The sequence below is a fragment of the Anastrepha obliqua genome, chromosome 1 (assembly GCF_027943255.1).
Source record: "Anastrepha obliqua isolate idAnaObli1 chromosome 1, idAnaObli1_1.0, whole genome shotgun sequence".
In the NCBI taxonomy this organism is placed as follows: domain Eukaryota; kingdom Metazoa; phylum Arthropoda; class Insecta; order Diptera; family Tephritidae; genus Anastrepha; species Anastrepha obliqua.
The window spans coordinates 155,737,239-155,749,787 of NC_072892.1; the positions used below are offsets into that span (position 1 = coordinate 155,737,239).

The 12,549-nt window shown below is 34.4% G+C and overlaps 1 protein-coding gene across 1 annotated transcript in view; it reads right to left on the reverse strand.

Moving 5' to 3' along the window:
• LOC129238258 (uncharacterized) overlaps positions 1–7,973 on the reverse strand; it is a 55,281-nt gene extending 47,308 nt beyond the window's left edge. The window contains exon 1 of the mRNA XM_054873328.1: positions 7,394–7,973. Coding sequence (XP_054729303.1) covers positions 7,394–7,448 — 55 coding nt within the window. The 5' untranslated portion in view covers positions 7,449–7,973. The remainder of the gene's footprint in view (positions 1–7,393) is intronic.
• Between the last annotated feature and the right edge of the window lie 4,576 nt (positions 7,974–12,549).

Genomic DNA, 12,549 nt, shown 5'->3' on the forward strand with positions numbered 1-12,549 from the left:
GATTGATCAGCTAAAAAGACCAATATCGCATTACGACAAGGTGGTGCCCCACCTCACTAACAGAATTTTCATAAATAGTTAAATAGAAATAATATAATATATAATATAAAAATATACTTTTTTTCTTAATTTTTAGTCTGTAAGACGAATGAATAGTGACGGAATAACACTGATTTAAGTTTAGTGATTTAGTGACATAGTTAGTGAAGCTACGCTAGCTCATTGGTTTATGCCACCAAGCTCACAACGTTAGAGAAGCTCAGGAACAACCGCCAAATTTAATGTAGAGTAGAAGAGTGGTGGAAATTTTACTTGCGAATAATAGATGGCTACAAACGTGCGCAAGGCTATATCATTTTCATCATCGGGCAGCTTTACAGTTCGGCCTCGTCCACAATTCGTTTCCATGCATCTGGATCCTCGGTAACAGTTTCTAACACTCAATGTCTTCAGGTCCATTAGAATTTGTTCAAACTATGTTAGTCTTGGACCTCCTCGTGCTCTAGGTACTACGGGATTGTATGAGACAATTGTTTTTGATGGGCAGTCATCTCTCATGCGTGATTATATTCAACTCGTTACTTGTGATAATCCTGTTCTGTCAACACCCTTTGTTGTTGGCTTTAGCTAGTCTAAAGTCTAGGTAGGTAGTCTAGGTAGGTAGGTATGTAGGTGTGGTGGTCGTAGGTCCATTGTGATACCACTGAGAGAGAGAAGGTACTTGTATGCCAAACATAAGTAATTTTAGGGGGGTACCTTTGGCAACTTGTAAGCTTATTGATGATGCACTAATGAGTTCTGTAAATCAAAGATTAGTGTCAATACCTTGAACTTGCTAGGCAAACATGGCCAAGGCTAAGTCTACGTCTGTCCAAGAGTATTATAAAATTGACTAGACTTCAAATTAGGACCTTAGTAAGGGGCCTCACAGGACATTGTCTCATAGGAAATCATGCAAGGAGATTAGGCGTTCACTTGCATGATTTCTGTCGCAGCTACAGGAATGAGGAGAAGTTGGAAAGAATTCAACAACTTTTTTGGACATGCCCGGCTCTAGGCAGAAGCAGGAACCGATATTTAAGATCCTACTTCTTAATGAATATAGATAATCTTGACATTTTAGGTATCAACAACTTTTTACGCTTTGTCAAAACCTCAAGATGTTTGAATATGGAAGGAAAATGTAGCCCAGCCTCTGCGACTCACAACGGACCCATTTCGTAGCCTAAGTGGCATCTCTGTCTCTATGTGCGATGCGGCTGCCAAACCTAACCTACGCGCTGCATTGCTTGTCTGTTTTTTATACTGCACGATATTTGGTTCTTTCTAATATAAAAAATGCACAACATGTCAACTTCAAATGGCTTATGAACAAAGTGTATATTGAAAGGGTAAGTTAAAGTTTTTTGCATTTTGAAATGAAAGATGTAATATTAATATAGCATATAAATTTTGATTCCTCTACTAGTTAATAGCTGCCGCTTTCAATACTTTTTAGCTCACCTGTATTTAGAGAAGGTCGTAAACCTACACGTCCAGTTTCTATTGCAGAAATAAAAATCAAATTATCATTAACCGCCTATTATACCAGCTCATTCACATGATTGTAAATCAAGCAGCATCAGCGCACATATGGTATGTATGTATGTATGTGTACCAGTATACAAGTACAACTCCAGCTCGCAATACTTAGATAATAAGGGATTGCATAACAGACTCATAAATGGATGCGACAAGCAGCAAAGATGCACAACGCGCTTTAATGTGCAAATGCCCACGTAAGGTTTGACAATTAAAAAATAAATACTAAAAAAGATGCTGCAATGTATGAAATGTCTTGGACAATTTTCTTATTACCCGCATATGCCTACTATGTCCACAGTAACGCCACAGCGACACTGATTGCCGTAATGCTTGAATATTATTGCCACTTAGCGAGTGAGTGAGTGAGTGTGTGAGTGCGTGCGAAAAGGAAACCTGCTTGAAAAAAAATGGCTAGAAAGTGCTGTATCTGCTGCGGGAAGACATATCCGCATTCGTGACGGCTCATTGTAAACAAGTCTGGCGACTGGCCATCGGCGCCACACACTGGCTCATCGCTCGCCAGCTGCTCATCATTCCAACTGGGTATTGCTTGAATTATGCAAAAGTACAAATGCAATTATTCGCATAATTATTTAAATTGAAAATGTTCGGGGTGCGGGGGGTGCAGTGAGGCTTAAAAGCTTGTAAATCATTTAAGTTTTTGCAAGAAGAACAGAAAAAAAAACTAAATGAGCCATAACCAACGAGCAGGTTAAACGATCTGTCTAAGTGGATGAATGAATGGATGAATGGCTGAATGGGTCAATAGGCGAGTGGGCCAGCAACTAGCATAGGCACACGCGTAACTATTGCACTCTCATATGATAAATCGCTGCTGCACGGACCAATGCTTTTGCCCCACACTGTACGGGTGGGTCGTTGTTCATTTATGCAAATGATCGCGTGTTTGTTGTTGCTCCCCGACGATGGTGGCTAACAAAGTGAAATGAAGTGGTAGTTGGTAACTGTTTAAAAGATTCCTCATGCTGCTACATGTTTTTGTTTTTTGTTTTTGTTATTCCTCGCTTCATCTTCTTCCATTTTTGCAACTTGCAACTATACAGGCAACTAAGTATATGCGGCTTGTATTTGTAAATTTTTCAGTGCTCAAGTGGCCTGGCTCAACACAGCAGATGCTTTAAATTGCAGCACTCGCTGTGATTTAATGATCCATTACTGCATTACGACTGACGAATGTGCGGTGAGTGAGTGCATGTTTGCTATGTACGAGTATGTGTGGTATATTTTAGTTTTTATATGTCTTTTCTACTCCTATTTCGAATAGTTTTTCATCTTAAGAAAATCTTTGCGAGGTAGCGCCTTTTTTTTCTTTGTAGATGAATTGCTTTCGTGTTGCATTAGATTTGATATGGGAACTTTGCTAATATTTCGACTAGCAAGCAGGCGTGGCCCTATGCTGCAGTCAAATTGGCTCATACACCGTAATTATCAGCTATTTTGTTTCCTCTATTACTCGCTTGACTTGCATTAATAACCGAAACTAAAAACAAATCCGCCTACACATCTTTGAGTTTGTATGTTTGTGTGCATAACTAACTGTAATTTGATGAGTGGGAAAATTTAGGTTACCCATACATACATAAATGTGAGTGTATGTGTATAATGAGTGGACCACAAAGGCTAATAAGAAAGCAATTATTTGTTCTTACCCGATTTTTAATTCTTGCACTAGAGACGCTAGAAATCTTGGTGTATACGAGTATTGCACAAATGACATTTGCATGACGTCATTTATTTATTTCATATAATTACACTATAAAACGTTTTCGTTTTTTTTTTTTTTGTGGTAATGGATGAAACCAGGTTTTTCTAAAAGTCTATATTGAATATAGCAGGAAGGTTCAATCTGCGGCTCGCGAGCCACAGCGGCTCTTAGAAAGATTATTTGTGGCTCTCGATAAATGTACCCGAGTTCCCTTCTCAATTTTATGCTATTACTTAGTCCTGCATAAGATCAGTTGCAAATTAAGTCCGTTATAGATATGAAAGTATAATATAGTACTTTTTTTAATGAAGTTAGTTTTATTTAATCTTGTAAATAAAAAAAAAATAATTTTCATTCGAAATGGTAACCAGTGCTTTTACACAGGCCTTCAAACTATTAGGCCATTCAGCTATAGCAGCACGCGCGGTTTTCACGGATATCGACGTCGCTGCTGGAACCAAATATTGTTTGAATGAATACTCAATAAATTATGTATTAATTTTGACAGTAGTCACGCGTGATTTGTCAAAAAAAACCCTATTGGAACAAGTATCTTCAATTTCTTCTTCAGGAACTTCCAAGTTATAATTAATGAACGCACAGACCGGAGAACTAACTCTATCACTTTGAAACCTCAGCTGCCAGCTATGGTTTACTGATTTGTCCAAATTGGAAAATGGTAGAAAAGGCGCGGGAATCAATGGGCTTAAATTGAAAAAATCGATTCCGATGGGATTCTACCCAACAATATTCCAGGCAGAAATATACGCCATTGAAATATGTGTGAGAGAATGCCTTAGCAGGAAAATGAGAGGTACTCACATCTACATACTTTCAGATAGCCAAGAGGCTCTAAAAGCTCTTCTATCAACAACTATCACCTCTAAATTGATAAATGATTGCCTAAACCTTCTCAACACGTTAGGGAACCTCAACATAGTAACACTAGGCTGGATTCCGGGACATGAACGACATGAGGGAAATGAAATGGCTGATGACCTTGCAAAACAAGGAGCAAATATGCAACTTACTGGTCCTGAGCCTTTCTGTGGACTCACAAAAGGCCACATTAATGAATTCCTTAGGAAATGGGAAGAAAGAAAATTTGCTGCACACTGGCTGTGCCGGTCAACGTCAAGCCAAACTATTCCTAAGTCCCAACAAAGGAATATCTGACAAACTTCTCTCACTAAGCAGAGTAGATCTGCGTCTTTTAACAGGATATCTTACAGGTCACTGCAGCCTGAGGTACCATCTAAATAATATTGGTCTATCTGAGACCAATGTCTGCCGCGACGGGGCGACGACTATTAAAAAAACCTTTTTCATATCAGTTAATTTTTTTGACTATCAAATAAAGAATTAGAATTAAAGATTCCACCTAGGTGTTTAGTTTCTTCAACATATTGAATACTATTGCCAAAAATAGTGTAGCACAATTTTAAAACATTTTGGATTTTAGAAAAGTGAGGGAAAAGCATTCCTTAATATTTACTAAAAGTCGCGATTTCTATCACCAAAATGATAATACAACTAAATCAGCTTGGAGATTCACTGCTTTAATCGAGTTATTCATTAACAGAAAATATTTTTAGCTCTTCGGCGTATAGTAAACATCGGCAAAGGAAAAACAATAGCCAATATCACCAATGAATAAAAAAAAGTTAAAAGTTAATAAAATAAAGAAAAATCTTTAACTATAACCACACAACGTCGATTAGAGGACTTTAATTGTACAAGATAAACCGAGTGAAAGTTCAACGGTGCTAGTTTCTCTAATAAAATTGTATGTGATAGTTTATCAAACATTGCATTTGTAGGGCCAGCATTTAGATTAGATTAGATCAGATTTGAGGTAGGTAGGACAAGTCCATGCACTCGGTCAGGTAGACCATTTTACTATATCCGGATAGATTACAGTGGAAAGAATAAAGAGTCAAGATAAATACCGTATAGATGGTAAGACGGAAAAATTGATTTGAGGTCACTCTGCCGCGAATCTTTTGGTTTCATTGATGCATCTTAAGAGATCCGAAACACCAAGAGTATGAACTTTATCCATGCTCAGTACATCGCACCCCAACACCATTACATGTGAGGAATCTTGGATATATTCATATGAGCCAAAAACAATGCAGCTTCTGACAAAGACCTCAAAGCAAAGGACCTCACTGAATACAAGTCTTTAGTTGTGACAGATGGCTCGCGGAATGAGATGCTCTGAGGAGGTAGATTGACGACATCGTGCTGAGCAACATAATCAGCAAAATGCTCTAACGCGAGGACAGTTGGAACGCAGTAAACAGATACATCGAAGACGTACTACAGAAAAAAAATTGACCTCGACACCGTGCAACAAAGCGAAGCCTCACAGACAGAAACACAAGAAGACGAGCCAGCAGCATGAAAGTTGGCTACAAATACGGTGAACCCAGACGTGGGTGAATAGAATTGGTCCTTTATGGATGCCGTTTTGGGCCCTCCTGAAGTAATGCTGAAAGGAGTCCCGAGAAGCGGTGTCTCCCCAGAAGGAGAGGAGCTAATGTTTTAGAAGCCGCACCACTCAACGTAGTAGGCGACAGTCACTGTAAGTGCGAAAGCATTTTGAACCCTTTACCCACCGAAAAACAAAAAAAAAAACTCTTTGCTCCTACTCCTTAGTCTTCATATGCTCGAAATCAGAAGATCGATTCTCTGTCACTCTTTCCTTTTTAGCAACATTATAGGAGCAGCATTATTATCTGTATTAGGATAAATTACAGACTGCAGACTGTAAATAGAAGCTATAACGCACAGCTAAAACTGTTTAAAAACAAATTTTTGTCATGGACGTGTAAGCTACAGATCTATAGGATTCTTACAAGGGCAATATATGGGCAATGTAGGAATGAAAAACATGGCTTCTGTCTACTAATATAAAGAACTATTTCTTACGTTTTGAGCGTACAATTTTGAAAAGATTTTATGGTTCTGTACGATAGCCTGATGGGCCCTATAGAATAAAACTTAACACTGAGAACTAAGAACCGACAAATGGCCAAAACATAGTGCGCTTCGTGGAGGCGCAATTGCTGCATTGAACTTATCACCAGCTTGCATTGGGATATAGCATCTTCCTCCATTCTCCTAATTTTTTTTAATCGGCTCAAGCCGAGGAGACGTATCAATTGACGCACTTCCCCTTTTGTGGCGATAGTTACTGTATTGTCATTTGCTGGGGTGGGATTGACGAGCTGTTCTGCCGCTGCAGTAGTGCTGGTTGGCGTATATGGCGTTGGTTTTAACCCCCCAATGATGGTACTAGAGGGATCCTTATTGTGAGTGCTGGCGTTAAAGTACCCGTTTCCGTTTGCGGCGCTATCAGCTTTTGTATTTTTGAATGCAATGCCTTCTTCTATTTTTCCTCGATTATTTGTTTTTGATTTTAGTTATTCATGTTAAATTCTTTAGAGTCCCTTCTTCAGGCAACAAGAAAGTGCAGTTTCTCTAATTGGCAACATGGTTATCTATGCAAGCAGAAAGGCCATGCGAGGGCAATAGAGTTCAGAGACAGGACAGAAACTACATAGTCAGGTTTTCTTGACTAAGCTTGCACTACCAACTACTTAATGGTGACGTGTGAGGAACGTAACCGAAGGCTTGTTTTAACGGAACGGAAGCGATTGTAGCATTAGGCCATCATGCATTTCGTTGAGGTGTCATCCTCGTGTACTGAGATGAAATAATACTACTTTTACCAGCCCATAGACTGTCTAATCTGAAATATTTTCCAGTATCCTGATGAGCTTTACTGCCCTGTTCCCGAGGAGGTGTGACTGCCTTATCGCGGATGTATGCTTTTCCCCAACCCGCTGAGGTGATATGGGAGGGATAGCAATCATCGATTATGCGTCTCTACGCTGTGCATTGGTTTTTGCTTACATTCGATGCATGAAAAGTCAGTGGTAATTACTGCTCATTTGGAAAATCGTTTAAAAGTATACTTACCATTTCCTGGACATAGAAAATCCCAAAAAATATTAAATTAAAATATCAAAGTACTAAAATTAAGACATTTTATTAAAGTCGCATTCCATAACTAACCTGTGATGAGTAAATATCCGAACAGGATCAAGAATATCGCCGATGTTTTATACATTGTTGTTGTTGTTGTTGTTACTATTTACCCACGCGCGCAATTCAAATGATAGCAAAGCAATGCCGGTCAACAACAATCAAGCAATAGATCAATAACAAACAAAGTGGTTGAAACGTAATACTCGTAAATGCCAATAAATAAGCAAATTAATCGACCACAAAACAAACGAAAAATAAAACACTCGACCAAACACAATGCAAAAGCGAAACAAAAACAAAACAGTCAGTTGTGCGTTGCAAAGAAAGCCAAGAATTAGGTTAATGTGACACAATTATCGCATGGGTGAAAAATTCAAGTGGACGCAAGTGAGCACAAGGAAAAAACAAAAACAAAAACACTAACAACAATAAGTGCACAACTTGAATGAAAAGTTATGCAATACGGGTTGTGGTTTTTGATGTGAGACTTGGCGTTGCTGCTGTTGCTAGACTTCAGTTATTGTTTTTGGTTTTTGTTTTTCGTGTTTTTCGTTTTGCCACGAGCACTCAAATTAAGTGAGTGCCGATTTGTGTTGAGGTAGGACAATTCCACAAATTCACAGACGCACAAATACACTTAAATATTTATGTATGCATATGTATACGTGCGCGAAAATCACATTCACATAGGATTATTTGTATATTAAAAGCAATGAAAACAACAACAAAAACACGAAACGAAAATATCATACGAAATGTAACAAAAAACGCAATGACGCGAGGCGATATGCGAATGCGAATGCGAGGTGACGCGAATGTTGGTTGAGGTTGTTGCTAGCGTCGTCGGCACAGTTGTTGGTGGTGCCGCCAAATACAGAAGCGTTGCACATGCGCAGTAATTGCAATGAGAACAGGTTTCAATATATTTCACTTGTTTGCATACATATACGAGTGTGTATTGTTGCTGCACTCGCTGCTGCTGCTGCGGTTGTTGCTGCTTAGGTGAGCTGTGAATTATGTTGCTTGTAATAATAAAAGTTGTGGGTAGCAACTTGTTTTTTTTTTTTAATTTTAGCTTAATTTTGTCTTAAAATGAACGAACACTTTTTTTTAATTTGTATTGCTTTTGCTATTGTTTTGTAGCGAAGGAAACATTTTTTTATTACTTTAATTTTATTTAATTTGTCCCTTTCTGTGTTGTTGTAAATTTGTTGTGTGTATTTTTTGCGTTCTTTTTGTTGTTATGACTTCAGTTTCTATTCTTAAATTTTGCTTGCTTATAATAACTTTTTTACAGTTTTTTTTTTTTTTATTTAATTATTTTATTTTCTCTTGCTGTAATTGCTGGTTGTAACTAGACTTTAAATAAGTCTGAAATAATATAATAAAACAGAATTTAACAACCCAAAAAGAAATAAAATACTTTTGTGCCCAGAATACCAGTCTCACTGGTTATGAGTATTAGTATTACTTCTTTCAAGTAACGGTGGTAGCTCCTGGTTGCTTAAAAAATTTGTATATATAAATAAATGTGTAATGCGTATAAACTCGTAAATCCTGGACTAAGCCTCCACCAATTCGAGACATGCGTTTTGATTTTTACCTAAAATGTAAGGACCACAACTAACTGCTAGTAGTGAAATTGCCAAAGAAGCAAGTAATTTTTGGGGATTCATTCTAATGCCAGTATAGAAATTTAGAAAGTCGATTTTTGAATCGAATTCTGTATTATCTTAAAAATTAATTGCTGAAAGTATATTACTAATGTTGAGTACCAAAATTCTGTGCATCGCGAATTAAAGGAGCCTTCAGCGAAGAAAAGCTACGTAGCCGCCATTTACTTTACATAACTTAAAACAAAATTTATAGCTTACGGCATTTACAATAAAACCACTTTTTGAATTTTACATTATTGCATTCTTCCGTTGAAAAAAAGAAGAAAATTCTAAAAATGTATATTTTTGTTTATCACCTCACCGCTATAGTAGAAAAAGGACGCTCGCCTCACATGGGAAGAGAAGCTAATGAACGAACCTGACCTGATTTACAAGTACACGAGTACGAGTAGTACCCGCCACGAACTGGCTATCATTTCAGCAAAATAACTATTATAAAGAGCACATTAATTGGGATTTGCCGTGCTTACAATTGGATGTTGCAAACTTTGTATAGCAAAAATGATGTAATATACTTTTTTTAACGCATAGTTTTGCGCGGGCTTCTAATAGGTCTATGGATAAGTTCGTGCGGTTTTACAACAGATGGCGTAACTTGATTATTATTCCATCGATCCACATTTCCAAACATTCATTGGAGAGCTACTGTCGTAAGGCACAAACGTCAGAGCCATGGGAATGATCCGAAATTCAAATTTCGAAAAAAAAACCGCACGAACTTATTCATAGTCCTATTAATAAATTAGATTTATTTCATTTATTTTTTTTATATTTTTTAAAATTTATTATATTTTATATATTAGTTTTATTTTATATTTTAGTTTTATTTTAATTTATTTGTTTTTGTTAATTTGATTATTTTTTTTTACCCTGTGTTAATTTATTTTATTTGCATTTTAGTTTTTTTATTTATTTTCTTTTACTTTAAACCAATTTATTTTAATTTATTTTCGAAATTTATTTGTTTATACATTTTTATTTTTTTTTTTTTTTATTGATACATTTATTAATTTATTTTAATTTATGTTATTTCATTTTAATTTTATTTTTTATGTTATTTTATTTTACTTCAAATCACTTTTAGTTTATTATTTTATCTTCATTTTTATTTTACTTTTATTTTAATTTATTGTTTGTTTTTTTAATTTAAATTAATTTTATTTTTACTATGATTTAATTTCTTTTATTTCAGTTTTAGTTTTTTTTTATTATTTTATTTTACTTTAAATCAGTTTATTTGAATTTATTTTGATAATTTATTTGTTTTATTAATTACAATAATTAATTTGTTTTAATTAATATTATTTTATTTTATTTTAATTTAGTTATATTTTTTATGTTATTTTATTTTACTTCAAATCATTTTTAATTTTATATTTATTACTTTATTACTTCAAATCATTTTTTCAAATTTTTTTACTTTATTTTTATTGAAAACTATTTTTTTTTATTAATTTAATTTTTTTTTACTTTGTGTTAATTTATTTTATTTCAATTTTAGTTTTTTTATATTACCTTATTTTATTTTAAATCATATTATTTTATTTTAATTTATTTTCGTAATTTATTTGTTTAACCATTATTATTATTTTTTTATAATTAGTTTTTTAAATTAATTTTTTTTTTAATTTTTTAATTTTTATTTTATAACTAATTTTTTTTTAATTTGTGTTAATTTAGTTTTTTACTTCAAATAATTTTTATTTTATTTTTGTTCTTTAGTTTTTATTTTAGTTGTATTTTAATTTTGTTGTTTTTTTTTTGTTAATTTAATTTAATTTTTTTTACAATGTGTTAATTTATTTGATTTTAAATAATTTTTTTACGTTATATTATTTCACTTCAAAACACTTATTTTAATTAATTTTTGCTTAAATTAAACTTACTTCGTTTAATTTTATTTTATTGTTATTATATTTATTTAAATTTCTCCATCTTTATTTATCTAGTAATTTCTATTTTTATAGTTTTTATGTTATGTTTTTTTATTATTTTATTTTTATTTATTTCTTAATAAATTGTTTGACTTTTATTTGTTCATTTTTATGTTAATTTGTTTTTTTTTTTTTGGATTTTATTGTATTGTAATATAATTCGTTTCGTTTTATTCTATTGAATTGTATTTTTATATTGGTTTTTTTCATCTTTTTATTTTATTTTTATTTATTTATTCATTTTTTTGTAACGCCACGAAATGTTTCTTTCGCTTGCATTTTCTTATTATTACATATTTAAATTCACTCAACGGCCTTTGGGTATCAGTTTCAATATCACCTCACAAAATGCGAAGGCAAATGAATAACTGTAATACACCTACAGAAGTATATCTCATATTTCAAAGGTTGGCTTGTGGCATATTTCTGAGTTGCTTTGTTATCTAATTTCGTTTTATTATTGTTTTTTATATATTTCTTTTGCAATTACAGTTATTTTGTTTGCAGTTAGATTTAGTTTTCGAGATTTTCGAACTTTTTCAGTGCTTTTCATAGCACAATTCAAGTTGCGCTGACAGGTACAAAATCACAAGTCTTAGTTGCTTTAGCTGTAGCTGCCAACTTCCAACTTCCAACTTTATTTGACCACACCAAACCCGAAAATTAAAAATGTTTTTTTTGCGCATTGTGAACTCCATAAAAAACAAGCTCGTTTTAAGAGCTAAAGACAACAACATGCATGTCACGAACTGGCCTGGCCTGCTTCACTCCATTAGCGGATGAGATTTGTAGCGCTCCCGTGTTGATGCCAAAGGGGTGCGCATGCGCAAAGCTTGCAATTGCAAAAAAAATACCCAAAATACGAAAACACTGCTGCCAGCTCTAATTTTTCAAATTACTATTTTTAACATACAGGCACACTTATTTTTATATAATATTTTCCAAATTTTCCGTGTTTTGTTTAAGCAAGTCGCGCTAAAATTTTACTGCTTTCCATTTTTGCTGGTTGCAGTGAAAATCCAGTTAATTGACCGCATACAAGAGCTTATTGCATTGCGCTTTGGATTACGCGATTAGTTAGCAGGGAATTTGTGATTGGCTAATATTTGTGTATATTTGTTGTAAATTTGTTGCACTTTGCCAATTAAGGCGCCCTGTTTTCCGCGTTTGTCCCAAAGCTACCCACAGCTACCAAACTTTAGGCGCGCTCGACTAATAGAACCGCAACGCATGCGCGTTATTCGCAACAAAATTTTCACTTACGCCTTTTTCGATTTATTTAGGCCAAACTCTCAAAATAGAAACCAGTTGAGGTGATTCAAAAAGAAAAAACAAAAAAAAACTATGAGTAATTATTACTTATTGTTTGCAATTTTTCTAGTTTTAATTTTTAATAACTTCATGCATTTGTTTTTTATTTATTGTCATTCGCTATTTAGGCCACTTTTCTAAGCTGCGCGGTATTTGTGTATTATTTTTTGCTAGCGGAAATCGTAATTGTAAGCCTCCGTTCAACGTTCAAATCCATTCGACTGCCACACTCAAACTGAATTCACCACTTGAAATTTTGCAG